Source organism: Myxine glutinosa, chromosome 3 (assembly GCF_964187855.1).
Source record: "Myxine glutinosa chromosome 3, kmMyxGlut1.1, whole genome shotgun sequence".
NCBI classification, from domain to species: Eukaryota; Metazoa; Chordata; class Myxini; order Myxiniformes; family Myxinidae; genus Myxine; species Myxine glutinosa.
Genome location: NC_136263.1, coordinates 28543599 through 28561424, shown reverse-complemented (window position 1 = coordinate 28561424; position 17826 = coordinate 28543599). Strand labels below are relative to the sequence as shown.

Below are 17826 nucleotides of genomic sequence, written 5' to 3'. Positions count from 1 at the left end.
TATGCTGCTGACCCACAACTTCAGAGATTGTCAAGTTCTTGTAAGTATCTTGTTTTACAATTTTGTTTAATGTTTAAGACTTTTTTGTAATGCATGTATGAATTTAAATTTAAACAGTTTGCCCCTGTCATGATAATAAAAGAGAGATAAGGAAAATCTGTCCTTACTTTCATTTTAAATCTATTTTTTGTTGTTGAAATATTCAAATTATGAAAAAGGGCAACAATAATTTCCTTTGTTTTCTTTTATTTATGATTTCATTACTTCAACATACATGTATTTCTTTATTTTGTTTTAAACCCTTTGTTTTGGAAAAAAAAAAGGTTAAAATGCACAAACCCTGTTTGTATAGGAAAGACCGGGGAGATGTGTGTTTTAATGTGTTGATGTTTGTTTGTATGTATGAGTTTATTGGCTCTGAAAACTCATTAAATTTGTTAGTTTGATAATGTTTACATTAAATTCATTTCTTTCAGACAAAACACACGTGTGTTATAATGCCCCCTCACCCCCCCCCCCCCGCTGCTTTTCCTATAATCGAAGAGGTTAAAGATTATTTTAGGTTACAAGACTACTTTGTCACATAGTATGTTCAAATTCTTTCCAGGCATCGTGAGTAACCCAAATTATTATTGCCAACATCGCGATAATGACGATTCAGAAATCAACCATTTTCTCACTTCTCATCAACCGCTCATTTTTTCAGACAAACTAATATCCCATTATAGGCAATCTGGAACATAATGGAGCTAATACTCATAGACCTACATCTCGATACAAAAAAAAACAAAAAAAAAAACATTCACCGTACTCCCTAACCCGCCCCGTGTTTGTGCAGTGGTGCATTGCATTATACACGCATAGCTCATAGTGCACTGTGCATGTGCCGGTTCAGTGGTTCCGCACAATTGGCCCCAAAATGGCGGCGTATTCTCAGTTGTCGTAACTCTCTGTATAAAGGGACTCTAGTCTCATGCACCCCTCCCTCTTCAAATTCCTGGATCCGCCCCTGTGTATGTATATATGTATGTCCACACTACATCTTCTTCTTTCACTGGCAAACCACATTTCAAATCTGGCCTCCAAAGCCAGTCGCCGACTGGGCATCCTCCGTCGTGCGAAGTCCTTCCTTGGCACACCTGAGCTCCTCACCACGTACAAGGCTTTCATCCGCAGCTCAATGGAATACTGCTCTCCCTTCTGGGCTGGTGCTCCTGCCTCACACCTAGCTCGTCTTCACGCTGTTGAAAGCAAAGCATTCAGAATCATTGGAATCTCCCGCGATGAAGCTAACTCCAAGGGCCTCTCACTCACTCACCGCAGGCAGGTTGGTGGTCTTTCCGTCTTCTACCGACTCCTTTCTGGCATTGCCCCCCCAGCTCTCTCTGGGCCCTGTCCCGCAAACATTCCTACAGGTCGCACAAGATCTGCCTGCAACCCTCTTATGGTTAAACTGCCAAAATCAAGACTCTCTGCTCACCTTCACTCCTTCATTCCTCTTTTCTCTCGCCTCTGGAACAAACTCCCTCACTCTCTTCAATCCCACTCCACCCTCCAGGTCATTAAAACAGCTGTTCACCACCATCTCTTATCTTCCCCCATCCAAAACCTTGATCTTTTCTATCCCCGATAATTTCACCCCAATTCCACTTTTTGAAATACCAAACTTCTGTCCTGGAAGTCCTTGGTGTCCTTGTGTTTTATACTTCTCCCAACCCCCCCCCCCCCTTCCCACGCCTTCTCCCCCCAAGCCCTCTCCCTCCCACACATCTCCGTGCTCTTAAATGTTGTGTGGTCTCAAGTGTTTGTGTGCTTCCCATTCTCTTGTCTTCCGCTCCCTCTTTTTGTATATTTTGTTTGTCTGGTTGATTTGTTTGTGAAGTAAATGTCAGCTCTTTCACGAGCCTCGATTCAGTATACATACAAAAAAAAAAAAAGAAAAAGGATTTCGTTCCCAAAAACGTCTGTTTGCGGTTTTCAACTCCAACCCCTGCCCTGTATCTTCACCCGATTACCTACCGTTGGAAAGGTAATCATGGATATCCTTAGTTGAAAAAACTGTTGGCATGGTTACGTATTCCGTTCAAATGCACATGGAGATGAGTGGGGAAGAGAGGGGGGAGAGAGGGGGAGAGAGGGGAAGACAGGGTGGTGGGGGAGAGATGGGACAGAGTAGGGAGGGAGTGGGAAGAGAGAGAGAAAGAGAGAGAGAGGGTAGGGGGATCCTATACCAGCATTTACCATCAGGTACTTTTCCGAATGTATGTATGTATACATATATTATATGTATATATATATTTTTTTATATGTGTTTTATATTTTTATATATATGGTGGACTGACCGTTGCTGGTTTTGCCGTAGGGTCCAGATGCATTTTCCAAGACTGAGCAGAGATCTATTGATCTTGCACGCCTCCTGCAGACGGTCACCGGTGCTGTGCGTCTTACCAGATCGTTCCGAACCCGCCAGGTCACATACAGAGAACCTGAAGAGTGGGAAAAAGCTCAATATTAAACAAATCTCCCTTGAATGGCTTTTCAATCAAGCTATTAAAAAATAAACCACATTAGTGTTGGTGGAGAAAGTAGAGTAGAACAATTTAACCATCAGTTATACAGGTGAATAATTAATTTGATAAACTAGTCAGATAATCTATTTGTTACAAATACGTGTTTAATACAATGAATTGCATGGATTTTTATTAACGAGTTGGTGTAATGAGTGAGCCCCGACTTAAAATTGCTCAGTACCCCGCCGCCTAAGGTGGACCGAGGTTGTTTTCACCCAGGGTTGTCTGTCTCTATCTGTGAGGGTATCTCAAAAAGGTCGTGGAAGGATTCAGCTAAAATTTGGTGGACAGGGCGGTTGTGTGACAAGGATCTAGATAAGAGAATTATAATTTTCCAGTGATAAGAATTTATAATATGTATTCCTGCTGTGAAACTTTCCGAGAAAAATTAAATAAGAGCGCTTCGTTTCAATTTCATAAATATCCTTTTTGTGCACAGATAGACCAAAGCGCTGCATTGATTCAAATACAATGACGAGACGAAGGCAGGAATTGGCTGCGATTCACACAATAGTTTGCGCATGTTTGTGTAATGGCCATAAGCACGTGGGATCAACATACAGATGCAGTTACTTACTCGCTGACTTGCTTTATTACAGGATTCTCGTTGTCAGTCCACTGAATCAGACGTATCGAGAATATACTGTGACTGCAACAAATGGTGTTAGCATGTCATCAAGCAGGCAAACGGTGGGCGTTTGTACAGCAGAAATTACATTCAAACATCACTACATAAACCAGGACTAAATAATCAGGCAAAATCATGTGAACACTCTGCAGGTTGACGCAAATAGACGCATGGACATACAGTCACGTGAAAAAGTAAGTACACCTCATGTAAAGTTTTGACCTTTTCAACATATTTCAACATACAGCTATTTGATCTTCATTTCAACAATATTGATAGATAAAGGTGATATAATATAACAAATATCATGAAACATTTACATTTTGTAGTCCATTGTATAATTTAAATAAACATAAAAGCAAATTTCGCATGTGGAAAAAGTAAGTACACCCCTACATTTACCACTACTTCAAATACCTAAAATTAGAATCAGGTGCACCAGCTCAGGTGCAAATGATTAGAACATCGTTGGAGAAGATCTTGGAGGAACCTGTCTTATTTAAACCTCAGACATTTAGTTTGGTTTGCTCTTTGTTGTTGAAGTGTGTGGCGTCACCATGCCTAGATCAAAAGGGCTCTCTGAGGCCTTCAGAAAGAAGGTTATAGATGCCTACGAGTCTTGGAAGGCATTTGAAAAGATCTCCAAACAATTTGAAATCAATCATTCGACTGTCGGAAAGATCATCTACAAGTGGAGAAGATTCCAAACAACTGCCAACTTGTTCAGGCCAGGCCGCCCCAGCAAGTTCAGCCCGAGAGCAGACCGCAAGATGCTGAAAGAAGTCTCTAAGAACCCCAGAATGTCATCACGGGACCTACAGGTAGCTCTTGCTACTGTTGATGTCAAAGTGCACGCGTCTACCATTAGAAAGAGGATGCACAAATTTGATCTACATGGGAGGTGTGCCAGGAGGAAACCTTTGCTGTCCAGAAAGAACATCAGGGCAAGACTGAAGTTTGCCAATGAACACCTCGGCAAAGACCAGCACTTCTGGAACAATGTGCTCTGGACAGATGAGTCAAAGGTAGCGCTATTTGGCCACAGTACCAGAAGACATGTTTGGCGAAAACCAAAGACAGCTTTTGACCACAAGAACCTGATACCAACTGTATAGCATGGTGGGGGAAATATTATGGTTTGGGGCAGCTTTGCTGCATCAGGGCATGGGCAGCTCACCATCATAGAATCCACTATGAATTCTTCATTGTACCAGAGGGTGCTTGAGGATAATGTGAGGCCATCTGTCGGAAAATTGAAGCTCAACCGAAGGTGGACCTTGCAACATGAGAATGACCCTAAACATACCAGTAAATCCACCAAGGATTGGCTGAAAAGAAAGAAATGGAGGGTGCTGGAATGGCCAACCCAAAGCCCGGATCTAAATCCCATCGAGATGTTGTGGGGGGATTTGAAACGAGCTGTGCATGCAAGAAACCCCTCAAGCATCGCACAGCTGAAAGAATTCTGCATGGAGGAGTGGGCAAAAATTTCTCCCAGTCGATGTTAGAGACTGGTAGACAGTTATAAGAAACACCTACTTGAGGTTGTTTCTGCCAAAGGGGGCAATACCACCTATTAGAGCCAAGGGTGTACTTACTTTTTCCACATGCTAAATTTGCATTTATGTTTTTTAAAATTATACAATAGACTACAAAATGTAAATGTTTCATGATATTTGTTATATGATATCACCTTTATTTATCAATATTGTTGAAATGAAGATCAAATAGCTGTATGTTGAAATATGTTGAAAAAGTCAAAACTTTACATGGGGTGTACTTACTTTTTCACGTGACTGTATATAGGCTGTCTGAACCATTATGCATGGAATTATACAATTATGATAGACTAGAACCAACAAATCACTGACCTGCGGCTAGAATGCTTATTGAGCTTGGTGGAAGCAATGCTTTGGTTCCCATGACCTACGTCGATCACCGCCAAAGCTTCTTCAATACTATTCACGTGTATCCAGGTCAAGTCTGCAAGAAACGGAACGTGCAATACCGCACGTGGCATAAACTTCAATGATAAGGTGGCATTACAAAACGAAATAAATCGAGCATGTGACAAGAATGGCATTAAAGACGGGAGTGTGACAGACCAACCATCCTGACACAATCAGCCTTTAAGTGATGGAGAACACGAATAGTCCCATCACATGACATAATCCGGCATGGTGAACACTTAAACATTTACTAGCGATTCGGCCACACAAAACAAAACAAAAGGAAGAGTTACAAGCACATTTAGATTTAGCATATTCTTCTTTGTTTGGGTGCAGCACAAGGCTGCGGGGTAGCATCATTGGCTGAAGGCGTGGCTGCACTGTTGATGCAGTGACCTCTGTTGCTTAAGCAGAAATTTGTAATTTGTTCCAGGGTGCTGACAATAGTTTGCCTACGATAGATCGAAGGACACCGTGAGATCTTCAATGTCCACTAACTAATCCCAGCAGACGGAACGCCCGTTTAACATCCATCGGTGGCATGGCACGTACATTGATGAATCAATCTGCCTGTGAAACACTGGGTTGACAGTTTATAGCTGCGTTGGAATTGAAGCCCAGGCTAAACAGGTGAGTGTGCGTACCTCTAGACAAGCCCATTTAGGATATGAGCATTTAACAATGTAGATCCTTGCCGAGGTGATTGATCAGGGAAGGGAAGCCCTTTCACACAAGCCACCGACGATTGTGACCCCTTGAAGATTAAAACATTCTCGTTATTTTAATGTTTGTAGTTTAAATGTAAAGTTTATATGGCCATTTCATGACTGCATCAGGCTGCATGCATGTGATGCCATTTTTTAAAATCCCTTCGAATGAACTAACTATCACAGTCGATCGAGGCATGGACAAACTTAGAGGTTCGGGCATGTGCGCTACAAGCAAGAACATGACAAAAAAATAAAAATAAAAAAATTAACGAGAAGTGCACTCGGTAGGGCGAATACCTCCACCAGGCTGAACAGTTTACGTATTGTATCCCACTGATAGCCTGCATCTGGATCCGGAGTTGAACCAAAATCGAATCGGTTTGTTCTTGTTCTTGTAACATACCAACTCATTCACTTAGTTTTTTCACAACACGTCACACGTCCACAACGTTTTGATATATCATGCTACATATTGTTCTGGCCCTATCACTCAATGGTGAAGAATCACTTTAAAAAATTGCATCAGATATCAAATGCTTCCTCTTCTCCAATGGCTTGATCTCTGATCATCATTTTGGTTTCAGACCAGATCACTCTACTCTGGACATGCTGCTTCTGCTGTCTCAACAATGGATGGAGGTCCTCAATGCCAAACAGGAAATTAGAGCTGTCTCCCTTGACATATCACGTGCCTTCGATAGTCTGGCACACAGCTCTGCTCAACAAACTCTCCTCCTATGGTATCCATGGAAATCTCCACGCATGGCTTGCGGACTTCCTCTCTAGTCGTAGTCAACGTGTGGCCCTGAATGGGTTTCTCTCATCTCCCTTCCTGTTCAGGCTGAGTTATTTTGTCCTGTTCATTTTCCAACTCTCTGGAAAATCCTCTCTATATCTCTTTGCTGATGACTCCACTCTCTGCCGCTCCATTCCTCATCCCTCAGATCGGCAGTCTGCAGCCTCCTCACTCTCTGCAGACCTGAACAAAATCACAGACTGGGCAAACAAGTGGAACATGTCTTTCAATCCTGACAAATCTCACACTCTTACGATGTCTCTCCGAAAAGACAGACTGGACAACCCTCCCATCTACTTTCTCAACAATCCTCTCCAAGAAGTTCTTTCACTCAAGCTTTTGGGTCTCACTATCTGCCATGATCTTTCCTGGGAAAACCACATTTCCAAGCTGCCTCCAAAGCCAGTCGCCGACTGGGCATCCTCCATCAAGCGAAGTCCTTCCTTGGCACACCTGAGCTCCTCACCACATACAAGGCTTTCACCCGCAGCTCAATGGAATACTGATCTCCTCTCTGGGCTGGTGCTCCTGCCTCACACCTAGCTCGGCCACACGCTGTTGAAACCAAAGCTTTCAGAATCATTGGAATCTCCCGTGATGTAGCTGATTGTGAGGGCCTTTCACTCACACACCGCAGGCAGGTAGATGGTCTTTCTGTCTTCTACCGACTCCTATCCGGCCTAGCTGCCCCAGCTCTGTGCCCTGTCCCCCAAATATTCCGACAGGTCGCACAAAATCTGCCAGCATCCCTCTTCTGGTGAAATTGCCGAAATCAAGACGCTCTGCTCACCTTCACTCTTTCATTCCTCTTTTTTTCCACCTCTGGAACAAACTCCCTCACTCTCTTCAATCCCACTCCTCCCTCCAGGTCTTTAAAACAGCTGTTCACCACCATCTCTTATCTTCCCCCATCCAAAACCTTGATCGTCTCTACCCCCATTAATTCACCCCAGATCCACGTTTTTGAAATACCAACTTATTTCCTGGAAGTCCTAGCAGTGTCCATGTGTTTTATACCTCTCCCACCTCCCCCTTCCCATGCCTCATCCCCCCAAGCCCTCTCCCTCCCACAAATCACCCAATGTCCCTGTTCTCGACTGTTGTACTTGTGTGCTTCGCTCTCTCTCTCTCTCCCTATCTTGTTTCCCACTCCCTTTATTATATGTTTTTTGTGTCCGTTTTTTTTGTGATTAATGTTAGCTCTTACACGAGCCCTCAATCTTGTATACAAGAAAAAAAAAAAAAATCAGCAAAAATCTAATCAATTCATCCTTGGCACACACCCAACCTGTCCATCAAGCTTCGTCTGGGTTCCAGTCGACTAACTCACTGCAACATGTATTACTAGATGCAAACCATCAACCTCGACCAAACATCTAAATACAAATTCAAACTCTGTTTTTTTTGAGATGAAACATATTCGTATCATACCTCCTCACAAACAATAATTTCAGCATTATTTGTAAAACATTTTCTAATCCATCCATCCCTCCCACCGCCCCCTCCCCCCCCCCCCACCACACATTTGTGGATAACAAGATAAATAATTCAGCAAAATAAACAGTTATTATTAGAATCTGACATACATTAGTCAACTGTCAAAAACAAATAAATAAATAAATGTTTGAAAACACAAACTGCCATAGCTCAAAAGGTTATCACTCATCACATTACTTCTAGACATCATCAACGAAAACGTCAAAACAAAATTAAAACCCACCATACCTTTCACATACGATTTGGCATCCCGATCCTCTGCCAAGCGTAGCGTGTTCAAACGAGTCGCACTTCCCGCAAGAGCTGGGTGCAGGAGATCGTAAATCAGTTCGTTGTATACCTCATAGTAGGACATCCACAGGAGGTAACGACCATGCTCAGGGTTCACCTCAAAACGATCTTCATCCACGAATACACTTTTGTTTTCAATCCGTTTTAAAGAATCTGAGAAAGACCCAGAACAGGAGCAACGCCTTAGCCAGGATTGAAAAACTACAACTCCATTATCCCAGCACAATAGGCTGGGGTCCAGGCACCACCAAGCTCACCCATAACCCCTCAACTTCAAAAAGTTCCAGGGTCCTAGATGGCCGGAGATGCATTCTGTGCAATTTCTGGCCAAATAAGTAATACAAAATCATTCAAGGCGAATGAGTCGATGGATAGGTCTCTGTGAACGTTAGACGTCAACGCAATGCTACATTTGATCTCGATTAAGGATCATGTGGATAAATTAAAAGGTCAGAAGAGAGAACATCAAATGCTTCTAACTCGAATTGAGATCTGAAAAATGATTTTCAAAGGGGGCATGACCTTTGACCTGTTGAACCCAAAACTGAATTAACTCATCTTTGCATTGCAGTGGATATCTGCGGCAAGTTTGGTGAATTTCTGCCCAAGTGTTTAGGAGGGAATAGCGTGATGGTGCGTGACGGATAATCTCAAACGGACCGTTCATAGTTCATAGAGCTTTTCTACACTGTTCTCATGTTATTGAAATAATTTCTATAAATCACCAATAGAAGCCAACAAGGCTTTTCTACAGTGCGTGTTCTCTTGTTATACAGGGTGTTTCAAAAGTCCGGACTCAAAGGAAATAGCTTTTAATTTTTCTTTGAGATGCCTTTGAGGTGAATTGGACGTTGTGGACCCAAAGAATGCCACCACACGTAGTTCAGATTTAACACCACTTGACTTTTCTTTGAGGACACCCAAAATCAGTGCTTTATACGAGACAATGTGCTCCTGAAGATCTGAAGAATGAAATAAATGTTAAGCATGTCAATGTTAAGAAGCTGCCAAAGAAACCGACATATAACTAGATATCTGCAATCACCAAGGGAAGCCTGCAATCCAATGATGGCCATATTCCTTTTGGATCACCGCTCAACCTTGACATTCAACATTTATAGGCCATAAGCTGATGGCTCAAAATGTGTCCATAAATGGAGCTCCATCAAAAAGTTCTGGGAAACAAGTGGAATTGGGTGATTACTAATGTTTCCGACCTGCTGAATTGAATTGTGCAGTTCACACGATATTCCATTGTGAATATCGTGAAGGCCAACTTCCGATCAGGACCTTCTTTCGAAACTCAAAAACCAGGGTTTCCACACGGGACGAAATTTCACGTTTACCCAACGTGAAATGTATATACACAAGATGTATATACACATATATAGATGCATATATGCTGATATCATCCAGGTACGCAGTCCTGATGCGGGTGTCATCACCATATTACTGTCTAACATGCACAAGATCTCTGGAAGGGTTAATTTCCATACCAGTTGTGCAAAACTAGTTCAGACAGTAGATTTTAGCTTGGTCTTCCGTTGACTCGTCGAAGATTTATACACATCCCTCATTGGCGTGCACGAGTTCACAGGATGAGACTAGCAGCTGTAACAGGGCCAAATGAAAGAAGTAGCCCCAAAATATAGTTCAGGCATCATCATGTCAGTGCAATACATTCAGCGAACTTGGCAAGAACTTTGATGTTCCTGAACAGATCGTTTGTGACCTTTACGGACAGAAATGTTGATCTGTTGACGAAGCTCAATATTGTCTTTTTTTGTGTAGGAGGATGTGTGTCTAACATGCACTTGTGTAGAAGTATTTGTGTTTGCATTTTTGCATTTGTGTAGAAGGGCGTGAATGGTGTTGGTGTCCTGTTTTCTGAGGAGTTTGTAGACAGTGTGGTGAGTGTGACTAGAGTGAGTGATAGGTTGATGATGGTGAAAATGATGATTGGAAAGCCCTTGGTGAACGTCATCTCGGGATATGCTCCGCAGGTTGGTCGAAGCGATGAAGAGAAGGACAAGTTCTGGTGTGCGATAGAGAAGCTGATGGAAAACGTGAAAGATGAGGAAGTTGTTGTGGTGGGAGGAGACCTGAATGGACATGTGGGAAGGAGTATGGATGGCTTTGAGGGAGTTCATGGGGGTTACGGATATGGTGTGAGAAATGGAGAAGGTGAAAGGATTTTGGAGTTTGCTGATGGAGCCGATTTGTTGATTTGTAATACTCAGTTCCAGAAAGAGGACAATAAGCTTGTTACATACACGTCAGGTGGGTCGACGACAACCGTTGACTACCTGATGGTGCGTAGGCGAGATAGGGGGCACATCCGAGACACAAAGGTGATCCACACACACACACACAAAGACACAAAGGAGGAGGCTGTTTCACAGCACCACTTGGTTGTCTGCGACGTAAGGGTGAAAGGTGCGAGGAGAGCTCGGCGGGTGAAGTACCAACTGAGAATGAAGGTGTGGAGGTTGAAAGAGGTGACAGTAAGGGAGGCATTAAAAGAGAGGCTGAGTAGGGTCGAGGATGATGTGGTTGAGCTTGAAAGTGGTTGGATGTCAATGAAAGCTAGTCTGTTGGGAGCCGTTGGTGAGGTATGTGGATGGACAGAAGGACCACCGAGGCACTCGGAAACATGGTGGTGGGATGTTGAGGTTGGAAAGAGGATTGACGAGAAGAGGAAGAAGTTCAAAGAGTGGCAGAAGGCGAAGGGTACGGGAGCAGAAACAGCAGAGCATGAAAGTTATAAGGCAGCCAGGAAGGCTGCAAAGAAAGAGGTAGCAAAGGCGCAGGAGGCATGTAGGAAAATGTTCGGAGAACGCTTGGATTCGGAAGAGGGTCAGAAAGCAGTATTCAGGATTGCAAAGCACATAGCGAAAGAGAGGTGTGATGTGATGGGGGTGAGTTGCTTGAAGGATGAAGTGGGACAAATCGTTGTCGACCCAGATGGAATTAAAGGAAGATGGAAAAGATATATGGAAATGCTGTTGAATACAGAGAATGAATGGGATGGCAACATCGAGAGTAACCCAGTTTTAGGACCGGCAGAGAAGATAACTGAGAAGGAAGTTGAGGAAGCGATAAAAGCAATGAAGAGTGGAAAAGCGGGAGGGCCGACGGGAGTTGTGGGAGATATGTTGAAGGCAGCAGGAAGTTGGGGTGTGAAGAGAATGACAGAGATCTGTAATCTGGTGGTGAAAGAAGGCCGCATTCCAGTGGATTGGGAACTGAGTACCCTCGTCCCTCTATACAAGGGGAAAGGTGACCCTCTGGAGTGTGGCTCGTACCGAGCGATAAAGTTATTGGAGCATGGAATGAAGGTATTGGAAAGGGTGTTGGAGAGGAGGATAAGGAAGAAAGTGAAGATCGACGAAATGCAGTTTGGATTTATGCCAGGAAGAGGAACGACAGATGCGCTTTTCATTGTGAGGCAGTTGCAGGAGAAGTACATGGATAAGAGGAAGAAGTTGTTTTTTGGGTTTGTTGATCTGGAGAAAGCATTCGATAGGGTTCCACGCAAAGTATTGACATGGGCATTGAGGAAGTTAGGAGTGGAGGAATGGTTGATCAGAGTAGTGATGGCAATGTACAAAAGAGCACGCACAGCTGTAAGGACGAAGGACGGGAACAGTGGTGAGTTTGAGGTGAAGGTGGGAGTGCATCAGGGGTCGGTACTAAGTCCACTACTATTTGTAGCTGTGATGGAGGTGCTGGCTCAGACCGTAAAGGAGGGTTTACCGTGGGAGTTGTTGTATGCAGATGATCTGGTGTTGATTGCGGAAAGTATGGATGGACTGAAGGAAAAGATGAACAAGTGGAAGGAATGTATGGAGACAAAAGGTCTGAAGGTGAATATCGGAAAGACAAAGGTGATGGCAAGTGGTAAAGCATGTGGTGAGGTGGAAAGAACTGGGAAGTGGCCGTGTGCTGTGTGCAGGAAGGGTGTCGGAGTGAACTCCATTCAATGTACAATGTGTGCTGAGTGGGTTCATCAAAAATGTAGTGGTCTGAGAGGGTCATTAACCAGTGTGGCAGCTACATTCAAATGTAAGGTGTGCACAGAGGGAGCTGCAGATGGAGGAAATGTTGAGTTGGATCTTGGAGACGGCGTGAAGCTGGAAGGTGTGAAAACATTTTGCTACCTCGGAGACATGCTGAATGGAGAAGGTGGATCAGACTCGGCAACGGTTGCTCGAGTGAGATGTGCATGGAAGAAGTTTCGGGAACTGAGTGGCGTGCTGATGAGGAGGAGAGTGTCGCTGAAGCTGAAGGGAAAGGTGTATGCTGCATGTGTGAGAAGTGTTATGATTTATGGGAGCGAGACATGGGTAATGAACGTAGAGCAGCAACGAAGGCTGGAAAGGGTGGAAATGCGAATGGTTCGATGGATGTGTGGAGTATCGTTGAGAGAGAGGAAGACAAATGATGATTTGCGAAAGATGATGGGAATATTGCCTGTGATTGATGCTGTGAAGAGGAACAGGTTGAGATGGTTTGGTCATGTATTGAGGAAGGATGAAAGTGACTGGTTGAGAAGAGTGATGGAAGTTAATGTAGAAGGAAGTAGAGGACGGGGAAGACCGAGAAAGACTTGGCTAAAGATGGTGGAAGAAGAAATGCGGGCAAGGGGGTTAACAAGGAGAGATGCAGAAAATAGGGCAAAATGGAGAAGATTGTCATGGGGACCGCAAGGCTAACCCCCGCTCTAGCAGGGAACATGGCCTTAAAATGCATGTTGTTGTTGTTGTTGTTGTTGTTGTTGTTGTTGTTGTTGTTGTTGTTGTTTTGTGTAGGAGGAAATGAAGATCACTCTGCCTTTGATGAGCGAGCGATGCTTTGTGGCAGTATTGCCTCAGATCAAACTATCAAAGTGAAACCAACAAGCATGCCCTTCATACAGCAAACCATGATTGGCGTATTGGAGACTATCTGAGCATCGTGTGGATGACCAAGGATCCCGCATCTTAGGAACTCCTCACTTTTTTTCCATTGCAAATGTTCTCGCAGTCACTGTGACTTGAAGCGTTCTTGCAGAGCGAACAATATAGTATGTGCTGGATCTGTGGTGGTTGTTCCGATTGTTCCAACAGAGATTCCTCATCGCGAATTCAAATTGAAGATGGAGCCAGCAATTCTGAGTCCATGCATTTATTTGAGTTTTCAGAACTCACTTGACTGATAAAGATGCCAGAATACATTGCTAAAGTCCCAAATCGGACCATTGCTAAGCTTCCGAAAGAAGAACTGCACTTAATCTTGCACATAAAGAAGTATATACTGTAAACTGGAGAAGAGGCATTGTAAAAGTGGTACCTCAGAAGTGAAATTCAATATTATTTTAATGGTTGCTGGTGAATGTGCCATTGATGTTGTCGAGTTAAGTTACAAGCAGAAGTACCCGGCATTGCCGGGCGGGGGAGGGGAGGGGAGGGGGAAGAGGAGGGGAGGGGGAAGAGGAGGAGAGGGGAACGGGGGGGGGGGGAAGAGAGGGGGGTGAGGGGAGGAGAGGGCGGGGGGGGGGGGGGGGAGGGAAGGAGAGGGGGGGAGGAGAGAAGAGGAGGGGGAAGTACCCGGCATTCCGTGTATAAACGTGAGGGAGAAGAGGGGGGAGGGGGAGGAGGAGAGGGGGAGAGGGGAGGGGAAGGGGGAGGGGGGAGGGGAGGGGGAGGGGGAAGGGGGAAGGGGGAGGGGGAGGGGAAGAGGGGAGGGGGAAGGGGAAAAGGGAGTGGGGGAAAGGGAGGGGGGGAAAGGGAGGGGGAGGGGGAAAGGGTGGGGGAGGGGGAAGGGGGAAGGGGGAAGGGAGAGGGGGAGGGGGAAAAGGGAGGGGGAAATGGGAGGGGGAAAAGGGAGGGGGGAAAGGGAGGGGGGGAAAGGGAGGGGGAAAAGGGAGGGGGAAAAAGGGAGGGGGGAAGGGAGGGGGGAAAGGGAGGGGGGGGAAGGGAGGGGGAGGGGGAAAAGGGAGGGGGAGGGGGAGGGTAGAAGGGGAGGGGGTAGGGTGGAGGGGGAAGGGGGGGAGGGGAGGACGAAGGGGGGAGGGGGAAGGGGGAGGGAAGGGGGAGGCCAGTCAACAATGACGTTGCAGTTCTCATGGTCGGAGAGCAGCACAACAATCGCGACATCGTCCTGAATCTTCGCAACAGCACAAAGCGGATTTTGGAGACTCACCGATCCTGTGACGCCCTCCAGTACCGGCGTTGCCGGGTGGGGGAAGGGAGACCCGTACATTCCCAACCCGTACATTCGCCCTCTCGACTCAAGCTCACTCGGACAAAAGCCTCGCACAAATTACACCGTGAAGGCCCAATGGCCATGTCTATGCCACAAATCAAGTACGTGAGCGAGTCGGGCGCGCTGAATTGAAAATATATAGAACGCTCATACTCCGTGAAAAGTGAAGCCAACTGGCGGCGGGGATGGAATAACACACATTATTTCAACCTGAGAGGTGTTTCACCTCGCTCCGGTGGATTTACCTGCCGATGCGCTTAATACTTGGATTTGTCCCAATGGAGCAAGGTGATTAAGAGGTCAAAGGATACCAGAGTCAACGACTCTGAAGTTCAGCTACATCTTAGCTCAGCCACAGCTAAATACAACACAAACTATACATGAATAGGCCAACAACGGCATGTTAACTTTTTTCTTTTTTTTTTTTACTTTACTTTAAACACTTATCGCAGACTCATGCGGCACACTCAATTGATTGTGCTTATTCGGAACATCACGTGAACGCTCTGAGCGAATCAGCGCGCTGCTCTGCCACCGGTCAGAATCCGTGTATAATATTCCTCGCTGAAAAAAAATCTATGTGAAACATGCTACTATCTATGCTAAATGCTAATCATGCTGAAATAAAATCTATGCTACTTGCTGGCGGCAAGGAACATCACGTGATCGCGTCACGAACATCATTCGTGATCACGTCATCACGTGATCGTGATCATCATCAATGAGCGCGAATGAGCGAATCAGCGCTGCTCTGCCACCGATTCAGATTCGCTGAAAAAAAAAATGGATCGAAAGATGAAAGAAAAAAAAACCTATGTGGTGTGAATGGCAATGTTCCTCACTGAAATGTGAAAAAACGCAATCGCTTTTCGCTCTGAAATACGTGCGAACGCGTAACTGAGTTAATGGCGGCAAGGAACATCACGTGATCGCTCTGAGCGAATCAGCGCGCTGCTCTGCCAGCGGTCAGATTCGGTGCATAATATTCCTCGCTGAAATGCGCTGAGGTAAAAAAATATTATGAAATAAATTTTTAGGTCGGCCATGTTCTTCCCAGGCTCAATGGCCATGTCTGTGCCAAATATCAAGTACGTGAGCCTCTCCATTTAGGAGTCTATCGGTAACATCACACACACACACACACACACACACACACACACACACACACACACACACACACACACACACACACACACACACACACACACACACACACACAGTTTTATATATATAGATTAAGAACGAGCCTCTGACTACGATGCTTAACAACTATGAAAATGCCGACCATCATTGAAGGCAAGGAGGAATAAGAGGTACCAAGTTCAACTGCTTCCAGAAGAGGTTTATTTCTTGTTTATATGCGTGTGCATATGAATACAACTATAATTAACCACACCCTCACTCACTCGCTTAGTCCCACTGTCAGCTGCTCTACTCCTCACATCAGGTCTTCTATGCCCCCCCTGTAACCTAGCCGTGCTGTTCCTTACCTCTTTCTCCATGCGCTCCTCACCCCACTTTACCTCATTTACCGGGGAAAAAAAAAAAAAAAAAAAAAACTCCCCCTCCCCTCCCCGCCCCAGCCAAAAGGGTAACATCACAAGTAAAAAGCAAAATAAAACAGGTGAAGTGGAGACATGAGGTGCACATCCCACGCTTATTGCATTAATTCTTGAGAAACATTGCTTTCATTTCCGTCGTTTCGATATTCGTTACACTTTTCAGGAACGCATCCCCCGACGTAAACCGGGGTCCGACTGCATCACTGAGAATGTCACAAGATGTACACAGAAAGCAAGCTTCAGATCTATGTCATCAACATACCGACCTTCACTCTGAGTGCTCAACCCGTCTTGAGAACTGCATGCACCGAGTGCAGTGATAAAATCTTCGCCACTACAGCGTCCCTGAATATTGAGGAAAAAACAAATATTCCATATAAAACACTGTGCACATAGACTGGGATAGGGAGGATAAACCATTTGAAGAAGCTGAATATATGAACAAGAGACAAAATCTACAGCAATCTATGGAAGGGAAGTGGTGTGAGAATGGTGAAGGGCAGGCAGGGACAGAAATACAAGTTTGTGTGGCAAGGGTGCCCGGAGGGCGTGCATGACGTTGGTGTCCTGTTTTCTGAGGAGTTTGTAGACAGTGTGACTAGAGTGAGTGATAGGTTGATGATGGTGAAAATGATGATTGGAAAGCTCTTGGTGAACGTCATCTCGGGATATGCTCCGCAGGTTGGTTGGAGCGATGAAGAGAAGGACAAGTTCTGGTGTGCAATAGCGAAGCTGATGGAAAACGTGAAAGATGAGGAAGTTGTTGTGGTAGGAGGAGACCTAAATGGACATGTGGGAAGGAGTATGGATGGTTTTGAGGGAGTTCGTGGGGGTTACGGATATGGTGTGAGAAATGGAGAAGGTGAAAGGATTTCGGAGTTTGCTGATGGAGCTGATTTGTTGATTTGTAATACTCAGTTCCAGAAAGAGGATAATAAGCATGTTACATACACGTCAGGTGGGTCGACGACAACCGTTGACTACCTGATGGTGCGTCGGCGAGATAGGGGGCACCTCCAGGACACAAAGGTGATCCCGGGGGAGGAGGCTATTTCACAGCACCACTTGGTTGTCTGCGACATAAGGGTGAAAGGCGCGAGGAGAGCTCGGCGGGTGAAGTACCAACCGAGAATGAAGGTGTGGAGGTTGAAAGAGGTGACAGTAAGGGAGGCATTAAAAGAGAGGCTGAGTAGGGTAGAGGATGATGTGGTTGAGCTTGAAAGTGGTTGGATGTCAATGAAAGATAGTCTGTTGGGAGCTGTTGGTGAGGTACAGTCATGTGAAAAAGTAAGTACACCCCATGTAAAGTTTTGACTTTTTCAACATATTTCAACATACAGCTATTTGATCTTCATTTTAACAATATTGTCAGATAAAGGTGATATAATATAACAAATATCATGAAACATTTACATTTTGTAGTCCATTGTTTAATTTAAATAAACATAAATGCAAATTTCGCATGTGGAAAAAGTAAGTACATCCCTACATTTATCACTACTTCAAATACCTCAAATTAGAATCAGGTGCACCAGCTCAGGTGCAAATGATGAGAACATCGTTGGAGAAGATCTTGG

At 44.8% G+C, this 17826-nt stretch overlaps 1 protein-coding gene across 2 annotated transcripts in view; it reads right to left on the bottom strand.

Annotated features, from left to right (window-relative positions):
* Nucleotides 1-17826, bottom strand: part of LOC137415394 (uncharacterized) — a 206146-nt gene that overhangs the window by 90563 nt on the left and 97757 nt on the right. For both annotated transcript variants that reach the window (XM_078773789.1, XM_078773790.1), the window contains exons 7-11: nucleotides 16516-16594; nucleotides 8379-8594; nucleotides 5070-5181; nucleotides 3148-3219; nucleotides 2343-2486 (exon numbers count right to left, since the gene is read on the bottom strand). In XM_078773789.1, coding sequence (XP_078629915.1) covers nucleotides 2343-2486; nucleotides 3148-3219; nucleotides 5070-5181; nucleotides 8379-8594; nucleotides 16516-16594 — 623 coding nt within the window. The remainder of the gene's footprint in view (nucleotides 1-2342; nucleotides 2487-3147; nucleotides 3220-5069; nucleotides 5182-8378; nucleotides 8595-16515; nucleotides 16595-17826) is intronic.